This window comes from Tachyglossus aculeatus, chromosome Y4, assembly GCF_015852505.1.
Source record: "Tachyglossus aculeatus isolate mTacAcu1 chromosome Y4, mTacAcu1.pri, whole genome shotgun sequence".
NCBI classification, from domain to species: Eukaryota; Metazoa; Chordata; class Mammalia; order Monotremata; family Tachyglossidae; genus Tachyglossus; species Tachyglossus aculeatus.
Genome location: NC_052096.1, coordinates 7,342,928 through 7,355,893, shown reverse-complemented (window position 1 = coordinate 7,355,893; position 12,966 = coordinate 7,342,928). Strand labels below are relative to the sequence as shown.

General features: G+C 63.2%; 1 protein-coding gene across 1 annotated transcript in view; it reads right to left on the bottom strand.

Annotated features, from left to right (window-relative positions):
• USP21 (ubiquitin specific peptidase 21) overlaps positions 1-12,966 on the bottom strand; it is a 17,799-nt gene extending 4,833 nt beyond the window's left edge. Inside the window, exons 1-16 of the mRNA XM_038768431.1 lie at positions 12,924-12,966; positions 12,611-12,721; positions 12,241-12,325; positions 11,944-12,065; positions 11,715-11,893; positions 6,231-6,290; positions 5,918-6,035; positions 5,639-5,750; positions 5,396-5,551; positions 3,694-3,758; positions 3,456-3,559; positions 3,269-3,355; positions 2,846-2,924; positions 2,194-2,301; positions 1,966-2,080; positions 1,681-1,832 (exon numbers count right to left, since the gene is read on the bottom strand). Coding sequence (XP_038624359.1) covers positions 1,681-1,832; positions 1,966-2,080; positions 2,194-2,301; positions 2,846-2,924; positions 3,269-3,355; positions 3,456-3,559; positions 3,694-3,758; positions 5,396-5,551; positions 5,639-5,750; positions 5,918-6,035; positions 6,231-6,290; positions 11,715-11,893; positions 11,944-12,065; positions 12,241-12,325; positions 12,611-12,721; positions 12,924-12,966 — 1,696 coding nt within the window. The remainder of the gene's footprint in view (positions 1-1,680; positions 1,833-1,965; positions 2,081-2,193; positions 2,302-2,845; positions 2,925-3,268; positions 3,356-3,455; positions 3,560-3,693; positions 3,759-5,395; positions 5,552-5,638; positions 5,751-5,917; positions 6,036-6,230; positions 6,291-11,714; positions 11,894-11,943; positions 12,066-12,240; positions 12,326-12,610; positions 12,722-12,923) is intronic.

The following is a 12,966-nucleotide window of genomic DNA, read 5'->3' as shown; positions in this document are numbered from 1 at the left end:
CCCCACCTCCCAGGGCGACTACTACAAAAAGAAGGAAGTCACCACGCAACAATCCCCCTCGTCCCCCTCTCCATCCCCCCCATCTTACCTCCTTCCCTTCCCCACAGCACCTGTATAGATGTATATATGTTTGTACATATTTATCACTCTATTTATTTATGTTACTTGTACAATCCCCCTCGTCCCCCTCTCCATCCCCCCCATCTTACCTCCTTCCCTTCCCCACAGCACCTGTATATATCTATATATGTTTGTACATATTTTTTTTTACTCTTGATTTTATTTGTACATATCTATTCTATTTATTTTATTTTGTTAGTATGTTTGGTTTTGTTCTCTGTCTCCCCCTTTTAGACTGTGAGCCCACTGTTGGGTAGGGACTGTCTCTAGATGTTGCCAATTTGGACTTCCCAAGCGCTTAGTACAGTGCTCTGCACACAGTAAGCGCTCAATAAATACGATTGATGATGATGATATCTATTCTATTTTATTTTGTTAGTATGTTTGGTTTTGTTCTCTGTCTCCCCCTTTTAGACTGTGAGCCCGCTGTTGGGTAGGGACTGTCTCTAGATGTTGCCAACTTGGACTTCCCAAGCGCTTAGTCCAGTGCTCTGCCCACAGTAAGCGCTCAATAAATACGATTGATGATGAACAATCCCCCTGCTCCCTTTCCGGCTCTATTCACCAACCCCCGCCCCCCCATCCCCACTCTGACGTCTCGCTGCCCTCAAAGCCCACCCCCCACCTCGTCAGCTGCGTGACCTTGGTCGAGTCACTTCACTTCTCTGGGCCTCGGTTCCCTCATCTGCAAAACGGGGGTGAAGACTGGGCACCCCAAGTGGGACAGGGACTGTGCCCAACCTAACTTGGATCTACCTCGCGCCTGACACTCAGTATCGCACCAGGGTCTGGCCTCAGTTTCTCTCCCACGAGAAACTGGCTGGGGCCGGACGAAGGATGGATGGAGCTGGAAGGAGGAGGAGGAGGAGAAGGAAGCGAAAGAAGGGAAGAGGGGGAGGCGGAGAGGGCAAGGGGATGAGGAAGAGAGGAGGGGAAAGGAGAGGAGAAAGTGAAAAGGGAAGGGGGAAAGAGGAAGGAATGGGAGGGAAGAAGTGAGGAGGGAAGGAGGAGAGGGCAAATCTCTCACCCAGATCACCCTCCTGGTACTAATAATAATAATAATGATATTTGTTAAGTGCTTACTTTGTGCAAAGCACCGTTCTAAGCGCTGGGGAGATACAGGGTGATCAGGTTGTCCCCCGTGGGGCTCACAGTCTTCAACCCCACTTTACAGATGAAGGAACTGAGGCCCAGAGAAGTGAAGTGACTCGCCCAAAGCCACCCACCTGACAGTCGGCAGGGCCGGGATTTGAACCCACGACCTCGGACTCCAAAGCCCGGGCCCTTTCCACAGAGCCACGCTGCTTCTCCTGGGTTTCTTAGTAAATTTATTCGCCAAACATGAGGCTGGGAAACTAAGGGGCTCTGTACACGGGGGTGGGGGGCTGTACACATGTTGCGAGAGGGATGGGCGGGGGGGGGGGGGTTTGTTGAATAAAAAAATACTGGGGTGACGGGGTCCCCCCAGATTAAAAAGACACAAAAATAGTTGTCTCTGAGGTAAGTGAGGGGCGACCGGGGGGGTGGGGGGGGGGGAGAGTCACAGATGGTTGGGGGGAGAGGGGGTGGTTACAGGGCCCGGGGTCACACACGTTTGTTTTGGGGAGGGGGCCGCCGGGGTCACGGGCGCCGGGGGGGGCTCCTGTGCCAGCTGGTAGAACAGCACGTAGCCCTCGCTGGACGCCACCTGGTTCTCGCTGACGGCCGAGACGCTGCGGAGGGGCGGGGAGGGGTGCTGAGAGGGTCTTCCCCCCCCGCCCCCCGCTTCCCGATCTCTCCAGCGGGTCTAGCCGAAACCCACCCTCCCCCCAAAGGGGGCCGGAGATGGGGGGGGGGGGTCCTCACCGGGAGTCGTTGTAGACGCGCCAGCCGGTCTGTCCCCGGCACAGGGCCGTGTAATGACCGTAGTGGACGCTGCCCGAGTGGTTGCACAGGGCGTAGAGCTGGTACACGGGGCTCCCTGGAGACAGAGGGAGAGTGGGGGAGGCCGGAGGGTGGGCTGCCCCTTCCATGTGCCCCCCACCCTGCCCCTGGCCCGCTCCCTTCCCGCCCCTAGCAGGCCTCGGGTCTCACCGGCCTTGTCGCTGGCGAAGTCGCCCAGGATGAGCTGCTGCAGGGGGAAGTCGACGCTGACGGAAGTCTTCCGGATGGAGCCGCGGGCGGCCGAGAAGCGGTTCAGGTCTGGGCCGTCGTTAAGGACCACTCGCGGGAGGCCGGAGGAAGGGCGCCCGTCCGCCTCCCCACCCAGGGGTGCCCGCTCTGGATGGGAGGCCGCCGTTCCCCCCAACTGGGGGTGGCCCACCTTGCCCGCGACCCCCCCTACCCCCACCAGCCTCCTCTGGCCTAATACAGGGGGTGGGGATGGGGGCGGGCGGAGGTGACGGATGGATCGGCCCCACCTGACCTTGGAGGGGCCCCTGCCCCCTGTGGACCAAGGCTCGCTTGGTGATGGGTAATAATCATAATTAAATAATAACCATCGTACTCATTAAGCGCTCGCTACGTGCCAAGCACCGTTCTAAGCACCGGGGTAGAGGCGAGTTAATCAGGTTGGACGCAGTCCCCGTCCCCCGTGGGGCTCACAGTCTTCATCCCCATTTTGCGGGCGAGGGAACTCAGGGGCAGGGAAGTGAAGCGACTCGCCCAAGGCCGCCCAGCGGACAGGTGGCGGAGCCGGGATTAGAACCCAGGCCCGGGCCCGGGTCCCCGGGGGTGCTGAGGATACGCAGCACGAGGATGCGGGGGAACCTCTGCACCGTCAGCTTCTTGGTGCTCCGCGTCCTCTGCCGGCAGCGGTCGCACACCTGGGCCCGGGCGGAGTGGGGGGGTGGCAGGGGTCAGAGGGCAGGGGTCAGAGGGCGGCTCCCCTAAGACCCCAGAGACCTGCACAGGCCGGGCCCCCACCACCCCCGCCCACCCACAACTGGGCGCCCTACAACGCGGGAGGGCCCGCAGCCAAACAGCGGCGCCCGCATCCGTCGGCCCGGCAACACGCCCTCCCCCCTCGGCCACCCCCGGCCCCCGGGTCCCCTTCCCCCTGTGTCCCCCAACTCCTGCCCCCGTCCCCCGTGTCCCTCCTGTCCCCCTGCCCCCGTCCCGTGTCCCCCGTGTCCCCCCGCCCCCGGTCCCCATCCCCGTGGCCCCTCACCGGGGCGTTCTCAGAGTCGAGCTCCTCCTCCTTGGTGAAGAGGTTGAAGCAATCTCGCAGGGAGACCTTCCCGCCGGCAAACCCTTTCTGGGAGGAGGGGGTGGGAAAGGGAGAGGAGCCGAGCGTGAATGAGCCCGGCCCCCCCCGAGCCCAAGGGACCCCCCGAGACCCCCCGGCGGGCACGCACCTTGGGGATGGGCAGCGACAGGTCGCAGAAGACCTCGAAGGTGGTGGAGCGGTAACCGCAGGCCTGGCATTTGAGGCAGCTTTTCAGCTGGCCCACGAACAGATCTGGGGCCGGGGGAGACGGGGGCGGAGGGCATGGGGTCCACCGAGGCCTACCTCTCCCCGGCCGCGCGGGCCCCTCCCCTGGGCCGACCCCTCTCGGTCGCCTCCCCCCCCCCCCCCCCCGGGGACCCCCGTACCCACAATCTTGCTGTCTTCCCGCTGCAGGTATCGTTTCCACATGAGGTTCGCCCGCTCGTCGTCACTGCGGGACCACGGGGAGGGCGGCTTCAGGCCCGGACGCTTCGACCCCCTCGCCCGGCCCCGGGCCCCCCTGCTTGTCCTTCCCCCTCCTCTCCCCTTTCTGCCTCTGGACGGTTTTCCGTTGAGCGCGTACTACGTGCCCGGCCCCGTGCTGAGCGCCGGGATGGACACAGGCAAACGGGGTTGGACGCGGTCCCTGGCCCACGTGGGGCTCCCAGTCTTCGACCCCATTTTACAGAGGAGGGGAACCGAGGCCCAGAGACGTAAAGTGACCCGCCTAAGGTTACACGGCAGGCGAGAGGCGGAGCCGGGATTCGAACCCAGGTCCTTCTGAGTTCCGGCCCGGGCTCTAGCCACTAGGAAGAGCTGCTTCCCGCTGCCCCAGGTCTCCCTCTGACCACCCAGCTCCCCTAAACGCCCTCAGCCTGGGGCTAGGGGAGGGGGCAGAAGGGCAGAGACAGAGGTTGGGGGTCGGCGGGGGGGACCCCAGAGGGTTAGGCTGAAGAGGGGGGCTGGGGAGAGCTGAGGGTGGGAGGAAAAGACAGAAGAAAGGGAGGGAAGCCGCCAGGAGAGGGATTCGGGAAAGCAACGAGGCGGGGTGGAAGAGGGGAATATTTTCCCCACCAGCTCGATTATCCTCCAGGGCTCAGTACAGTGCTCCGCACACAGTAAGCGCTCACTAAATATGATCGAATGAATTTACATGTCCAGGTATTCCAGCACCGACCCGGTCCCCCTCTAGACCGTAAGCTCGTTACGGGCGGGGAACGCGTTCCGCTAATTCCGTGGTACGGTGCTCGGCACACAGTGAGGGCTCGATAAATACCCACGATTGACTGATTGGCAGACAGGCCTTTCCTTTCTTTTTCCTCCCGCCCGCAAATAATCCAACGTCTCCCTCGCTAGACCGCCAACTCCCGGGGAGCCGGGATCGTGTCTCCTGACTCTCCCGTAGGGTCCTCTCCCAAGCCCTCAGTACGGTGATGACGGCATTTGCCGATGGCATTTCTTAAGCGCTTACTGTGTGCGAAGCACTGTTCTAAGCACTGGGGGGATACAAGGTGATCGGGTTGTCCCACGTGGGGCTCACGGTCTTCATCCCCATTTTACAGATGAGGTAACTGAGGCTCAGAGAAGTGACTTGTACAGTGCTCTGCACCCAGTAAACGCTCGATAAACACCATCGACTTGCTCGGATCCCCCCCCCCCGGCCCCCGGGCGCTTAGTACGGTGCCTGACGCACTTAACAGACACCGCCGTTATCGTTATTGCCGATAAACCGACGGGGAGGTCGAGAGGGTCCCCACTTCGCCCTACCTCCTTCCCCTCCCCACAGCACCTGTATATATGTTTGTACGGATTTATGACTCCATTTATTTTACTTGTACATATTTACTATTCTATTTTGTTCATGATGCGAATCTAGCTTTCTTTCTATTTATTCTGACGACTTGACCCCTGTCCGCGTGTTTTGTCGTCTGCCTCCCCCTTCCAGACTGTGAGCCCGTTGTCGGGTAGGGACCGCCTGTCGCCGACTTGGACTTCCCAGGCGCCTAGTCCAGTGCTCTGCACACAGTGAGCGCTCAATAAATACGACAATGAATGAACGAATGGACGAGGGTGGGGCGGAGGCCTCACCTGAGGATAGCCTCGTTGAGCAGGGGGGTCCCCCGGCGGGGAGGCGAAGGGGCCGAGGACTCGGCCAGGATGGGCGGGGGACGCCGGCCTTGGCGGTTGATCTCCAGGTGCAGCCGCTCCATGAGGAACTTGAGGAATTCCTGAGCATCCTGCTGGCTGGGGGTCCCCCGAACGGTCACCCCCCCGCCCCCGGGCGGCTCGACCCCCGCCCCTCCCGGCCCCCCGACACCGCCCGCCGCTCACCTGTACCCGGCAAAGGCGGGGACGTGCCTCTGGAAGACGGCGCGGAAGCGGGCGGGGTTCACGGGCTCGCAGGAGTCGGGGTGCCACAGGGCTCCCAGCACGTCCGCGAAAGCTGGGGGGCGCGGAGGAAAGGGTCGGGGGGACGGGCTGGGGGGGCTGGCTTGGGGCTAAAGCTGGCTGGGCCGGGTCTCCGGAGGGCTGGGGAGAAGAGGGTCGGTCAGGGGTTCGGGGGAGCCGGAGAGGGGAAGAGAGGGGTGGGGAACGGGGAAGACCCCCCACCTTCGGTGAGCTCCTGGGTGCGGCCCGCTCTGGGGTGAAGCCGGAAGTCCCTGCGCAGACAGAAGTCCCGCAGCGGGCGCGTGCAGCTCAGGCACTGGAGCACGGCGTTCATGAAGCACTGCGGGGGGACGGGGGACGGGGGACGGGGTCCGCTAACTCTGTCCCGTCGCTCGGCGCCCATCGCGCCCTCCTCGACGGACGGGAGGGGAGGCCGCGGCCCCCGTCCCCCGCCTCATCCCTCTCCCCGGGGACGCGGTGGCGGCGTTGGCCGGGGGGCGGGCGGGCGGGCGTCCGGCTCCACGGGGGGCCTCACCGTGTTCCCCAGGTTCCGGAGGCCGACGTGGCCCGATCCCAGGAGCAGCGTGTGGTGAGCCTGCGGTGGGAAGACAGGACAGGACAGGACCGGACCGGACCGGACGGACCCAGTCAGGCTCCCGCCTGGGCGCTCCGGCCCCGCGCCCCCGCGCCCTCCCGTCCCCCGGCTACCTCGCCGGCCACCAGCAGTAGCCCCAGCACGGCCGAGGGTCCCACGGTGTCCGGCAGGGCCGCCCCTCCCCTCCGCGTCGCCCGGCGCCGCAGCTCCCGGGGCAGATGGCCCAGCTCCGGCATGGCCCGCCCGACGCCCTCCTCGCCCACCGCCCTCCCCGCCACGAGGCCCCCTCCGGCCCCCGTGGTCCCCTCCGGCCCGCGACGCCCGCTCCGGCCCGCGATGCCCTCTCTCCGGCCCCCGCCCGAGCCCGGCTCCCAACCCCAGTGGCGGCCTTCCCCCTCCACGTCCAGCCCGCTCCCGGCTCTATTCCTGGCCCGGCTCGGCGACCCCCGGGGAATTAATTAGCCACGGGTGAGGGGTGGGTGGGTGCGGCCGGGGACGGCCCCGCGGGGCGGCGGAGCGGGAGAGGGCAGAGCTTCCCAGCTCGGCTGGGCTGGAACCCCAGCAACGGGTGTCTCCACGGACGGGTGGCGGGCACGGTTTCGGGGGAAGAGGAGGGGACAGTCGGGCGCGGAGGGGGATCTGGAAAACCAAGGGGACGGTTTGCGGAGCGGAGGACTGGGGACAGGGAGGACCCGGGGGAGAGGGAGGAGCGGATGGTTTGGGGAGGGAGGAGGGGTACGCTGGAACCCCAGCAACTGGTGTCTCCAGCTCGGGGCGGGGGGAAGGGAATCTGGGAAGCGGGGTTGGTGGTGCGGGGGAACTGGGAAGAGAGAGGAAGAGACAGTTTTCCGGGGAGGGAGATCTGGGAAGACGAAGGGACAGTTTGTGGGGAAGGGGGCTGGGAGGAGGAAAGGACAGTTTGAGGGGAAAAGGACTGGGAAGAGGTAGGGATAGTTTGTAGGAGGGGGATCTGGGAAGAGGAAAGGACAGAGGAGAGGGATTTGGAAAGAGGAAGGGACAGTCTGAGGGGAAGGGGACTGGGAAGGGGAAGGGACAGTTTGAGGGGAAGGGGACCGGGAAGAGGTAGGGACAGTTTGTATCTGGGAAGCGGAAGGGACAGTTTGAGAGGAGGGGGATCTGGAAGGGGAAGGGGAAGTTTGAGGGGAAGGGGAAGGGGAAGGGACAGTTTGAGGGAAAAGGGACAGGGAAGAGGTAGGGACAGTTAGTAGGAGGGGATCTAGGAAGAGGAAGGGACAGTCTGAGGGGAAGGGGACTGGGAAGGGGAAGGGACAGTTTGAGGGGAGGGGGATCTGGGAAGAGGAAGGGACAGTTTGAGAGGAGGGGGATTTGGAAGGGGGAGGGGACAGTTTGAGAGGAGGGGGATTTGGCAAGAGGAAGGGACAGTTTGAGGGAAAAGGGACTGGGAAAGGGAAGGGACAGGGAAGAGGTAGGGACAGTTTGAGAGGAAGGGGATCGGGGAAGGGGCAGTTTGAGGGGAAGGAGAAGGGACAGTTTGAGGGAAAAGGGACAAGGGAAAAGGTAGGGACAGTTAGTAGGAGGGGATCTGGGAAGAGGAAGGGACAGTCTGAGGGGAAGGGGACTGGGAAGGGGAAGGGACAGTTTGAGGGGAGGGGGATCTAGAAGGGGGAGGGGACAGTTTGAGAGGAGGGGGATTTGGCAAGAGGAAGGGACAGTTTGAGGGTAAAGGGACTGGGAAGGGGAAGGGACAGGGAAGAGGTAGGGACAGTTTGAGAGGAAGGGGATCTGGCAAGGGGAAGGGACAGTTTGAGAGGAGGGGGATTTGGAAAGAGGAAGGGGCAGTATGAGGGGAAAGAGACTGGGAAGGGGAAGGAAAAGGGACAGTTTGAGGGGAAGGGGACTGGGAAGAGGAAGGGACAGTCTGTATCTGGAAAGCGGAAGGGACAGTTTGAGAGGAGGGGGATCTGGTAGGGGAAGGGGCAGTTTGAGGGGAAGGGACAGTTTGAGGGGAAAGGGACTGGGAAGGGGTAGGAACAGTTAGTAGGAGGGGATCTGGGAAGGGGAAGGGACAGTTTGAGAGGAGGGGGATCTGGCAAGGGGAAGGGACAGCTTGAGAGAAGGGGGATCTGGCAAGGGGAAGGGACAGTTTGAAGGGAAGGGGGATCTGGCAAGGGGAAGGGACAGTTTGAGAGGAGGGGGATCTGGCAAGGGGAAGGGACAGTTTGAGAGGAGGGGGATCAGGGAAGAGGAAGGGACAGTTTGAGAGGAGGGGGATCAGGGAAGAGGAAGGGACAGTTTGAGAGGAGGGGGATCTGGCAAGGGAAAGGGACAGTTTGAGAGAAGGGGGATCAGGGAAGAGAAAGGGACAGTTCGAGAGGAGGGGGATCAGGGAAGAGGAAGGGACAGTTTGAGGGGAAAGGGACAGGGAAGAGGTAGGGACCGTTTGGATCTGGGAAGAGGGACGGACAGTTTGAGGGGAAGGGGACAGGGAAGAAGTAGGGACAGTTTATAGGAGGGGGATCTGGGAAGAGGAAGGGACAGTTTGAGAGGGGAATCTGGCAAGAGGAAGGGGCAGGGACAGTTTGAGGAGAAAGGGACTGGGAAGAGGTAGGGACACTTAGGAGAAGGGGATATGGGAAGAGGAAGGGACAGTTAGGAGAAGGGGATCTGGGAAGAGGAAGGGACAGTTCGAGAGGAGGGGGATCTGGCTAGGGGAAGGGACAGTTTGAAGGGAACGGGACTGGGAAGAGATAAGGACAGTTTGAGGGGAAAGGAACTGGGAAGAGGAAGGGACAGTTTGAGGGGAAACGGACTGGGAAGAGGAAGGGACAGTTTGAGGAAGGCACAGTTTGAGAGGAGGGGGATCAGGGAAGAGGAAGGGACAGTTTGAGGGGAAACGGACTGGGAAGAGGAAGGGACAGTTTGAGGGGAAACGGACTGGGAAGAGGAAGGGACAGTTTGAGAGGAAGGGGATCAGGGAAGAGGAAGAGCCAGTTTGAGAGGAAGGGGATCAGGGAAGAGGAAGGGGCAGTTTGAGAGGAGGGGGATTTGGCAAGAGGAAGGGACAGTTTGAGGGGAAAGGGACAGGGAAGAGGTAGGGACCGTTTGGATCTGGGAAGAGGGACGGACAGTTTGAGGGGAAGGGGACAGGGAAGAAGTAGGGACAGTTTATAGGAGGGGGATCTGGGAAGAGGAAGGGACAGTTTGAGAGGGGAATCTGGCAAGAGAAAAGGGCAGTTTAAGGGGAAAAGAACTGGGAAGAGGCAGGGACAGTTAGGAGAAGGGGAATCTGGGAAGAGGAAGGGACAGTTAGGAGGAGGGGATTTGGGAAGTGGAAGGGACAGTTAGGAGGAGGGGATCTGGGAAGAGGAAGGGATAGTTAGGAGGAGGGGATCTGGGAAGAGGAAGGGACAGTTAGGAGGAGGGGGATCTGGGAAGAGGAAGGGACAGTTTGAGAGGAGGGGGATCTGGCAAGAAGAAGGGACAGTTTGAGAGGAGAGGGATCTGGCAAGGGGAAGGGACAGTTTGAAGGGAACGGGACTGGGAAGTGATAAGGGCAGTTTGAGGGGAAAGGGACTGGGAAGAGGAAGGGACAGTTTGAGAGGAGGGGGTTTTAGCAAGGGGGAGGGACAGTATGAAGGGAAAGGGACTGGGAAGAGGAAGGGACAGTTTGCGAGGAGGGGGATCTAGCAAGGGGATGGGACAGTTTGAAGGGAAGGGGACTGGGAAGAGATAGGGACAGTTTGAGAGGAGGGGGATCTGGGAAGAGGAAGGGACAGTTTGAGAGGAGAGGGATCTGGCAAGGGGAAGGGACTGTTTGAGAGGAGGGGGATCTGGCAAGGGGAAGGGACAGTTTGAGAGGAGGGGGATCTGGCAAGGGGAAGGGACAGTTTGAGAGGAGGGGGATCTGGCAAGGGGAAGGGACAGTTTGAAGGGAAGGGGACTGGGAAGTGATAAGGACAGTTTGAGGGGAAAGGGACTGGGAAGAGGAAGGGACAGTTTGAGAGGAGAGGGAACTGGGAAGCGATAAGGACAGTTTGAGGGGAAAGGGACTGGGAAGAGGAAGGGACAGTTTGAGAGGAGGGGGATCTGGCAAGGGGAAGGGACAGTTTGAGAGGAGGGGGATCTGGCAAGGGGAAGGGACAGTTGGAGAGGAGGGGGATCTGGCAAGGGGAAGGGACAGTTTGAGAGGAGGGGGATCTGGCAAGGGGAAGGGACAGTTTGAGAGGAGAGGGATCTGGCAAGGGGAAGGGACAGTTTGAAGGGAAGGGGACTGGGAAGTGATAAGGACAGTTTGAGGGGAAAGGGACTGGGAAGAGGAAGGGACAGTTTGAGAGGAGGGGGTTTTAGCAAGGGGGAGGGACAGTTTGAAGGGAAAGGGACTGGGAAGAGGAAGGGACAATTTGAGAGGAGGGGGATCTAGCAAGGAGAAGGAACAGTTTGAAGGGAAGGGGACTGGGAAGAGATAGGGACAGTTTGAGAGGAGGGGGATCTGGGAAGAGGAAGGGACAGTTTGAAGGGGAGGGGACTGGGAAGAGATAGGGACAGTTTGAGAGAAGGGGGATCTGGGAAGAGGAAGGGACAGTTTGAAGGGGAGGGGACTGGGAAGAGATAGGGACAGTTTGAGAGAAGGGGGATCTGGGAAGAGGAAGGGACAGTTTGAAGGGAAGGGGACTGGGAAGAGATAGGGACAGTTTGAGAGGAGGGGGATCTGGGAAGAGAAAGGGACAGTTTGAAGGGAAGGGGACTGGGAAGAGATAGGGACAGTTTGAGAGGAGGGGGATCTGGGAAGAGGAAGGGACAGTTTGAAGGGGAGGGGACTGGGAAGAGATAGGGACAGTTTGAGAGAAGGGGGATATGGGAAGAGGAAGGGACAGTTTGGAGGGAAGGGGACTGGGAAGAGATAGGGACAGTTTGAGAGGAGGGGGATCTGGGAAGAGGAAGGGACAGTTTGAGAGGAGAGGGATCTGGTAGGGGAAGGGACAGTTTGAGAGGAGGGGGATCTGGGAAGAGGAAGGGCCAGTTTGAGAGGAGGGGCATCTGGTAAGGGAAGGGCCAGTTTGAGGGGAGGGGGAATCTTGGGGGGCGTGTGTGTGTGTGTGTGTGTGTGTGTGTGTGTGTGTGTGTGTGTGTGTGTGTGTGTGTGTGTGTGTGTGTGGAGGAGGCCTCAGAGAGGCGTGTCTGGGTGTGGATGGGTGTGAGGGCGAGGAAGGGCCGGTTTGAGAGGAAGGGGAAGGGCCAGTTTGAGAGGAGGGGGGTCTGGCGAGAGGAAGGGACAGTTTGAGGGGAGGGGGATCTTGGGGGGGGGGCTGTGTGTGTGTGTGTGTGTGTGTGTGTGTGTGTGTGTGTGTGTGTGGAGGAGGCCTCGGAGAGGCGTGTCCGGGCGTGGATGGGTGTGAGGGCGGCGGTGGGTGGTTCGGGCGGGGGAGGGGGGGGGGTCCTCACCGTCCTGCGGTGGTGGGCGTGCGCGGGGTTGTCCTTGGCGGGGTTGTGCCTGTCGGGGGTCTCGGCGGGCGGGGCCCGGGCCCGGAGGCTGAGCGGGGCGGGCCCGCTGGCCGCGAAGGCGGGGGGGCAGGCGGCGGCGGCGGCGGGGGGGGGGCCCCAGGCGGCGGAGGGAGGTGGTCCTGCGCAGGGCCGGGGGGGGGCCCCGCCGGCCGGACGCCAACGCCGCCGCCAGCGCCGGGGCTCGGGGGTCGCTCGGCCCTCAGCGCCAGCCGGCTCAGCGCCGACCCCACGGCCCCGCCGAGGACCCCGCGGACGTCGCCGCTGCTCACCGACTTGGAGCGGGACAGGTTGCTGCGGGGAGGGGGGAGGGGGCAGGGGCTGGGCCGGGGCCGGGGCCGGGGGCGGGGCCGGGGCCGGGGCCAGGGGCAGGGGCAGGGGCAGGGGCAGGGGCAGGGCCCCCCGTGCCCGGCGGCCCGCTCCGGCCGGGCCGGGCCTCCGGGGCCTGGGGGCGGGCGGGGCCGGGGGCCCTGGCGGGGCCGGGGGGCCGCCCCGCTGCCGGGACCCCGGCCGGGGCTCCTGGGGCATGGCGGGCACCCGGCGGCCGCCGCAACCTGCGGGGACACCGGGCCGGGGGGCGGAGGTCAGAGGTCAGAGGTCAGAGGTCAGGACCCCCTCCCCCCGCCCCGCCCCCCCCGGACTCCGGCCTTCGGCGAGGCCGGGCAGGGGCGGTACCACCCGGGGCCCCGGCTGCCCACTGCCGCGTCGCCCGCCCCCCGCCCCAGCGCTCAGCGCAGGGCTCCGCACCGAGGGAACCGCTCACTAAACCGCCCCCCCCCCCCGGAATGAATGAATGAATGAGTGAATGAATGAATGCACGCATGCAAATGACTGCATGCCCTGTCCCCACTGGGGGTGGGGCCCTAGGGGCCCGCCCGGCAGCGGGCAGCGTCCTGCTCCGGGGTTGCCGGGCCGACGGATGCGGAGGCCGCCGATTGGCCGCGGGCCCCCTCCGGGGGGAGGGGAGGGGAGGGGAGGGGGGTGAGGCCTCGCCCACTCGGTGCCCTCCCGCCCCCATCCTCCCCCTCCCCCTCCCCGGCCGGTCCCGTACCTGGTCCCCGTCCTCCCCCCGGGCCCTACGGGGCGGGGCGGAGCCGAGGCCCCGGCTTCAGGCCCGGCCCGTCCTGCCCCGAGGGACGGCCCCGGCTTCACGCGCGCCCGCGCCCGTGCCCGTGCGCGCGCCCGCCGCCACCAT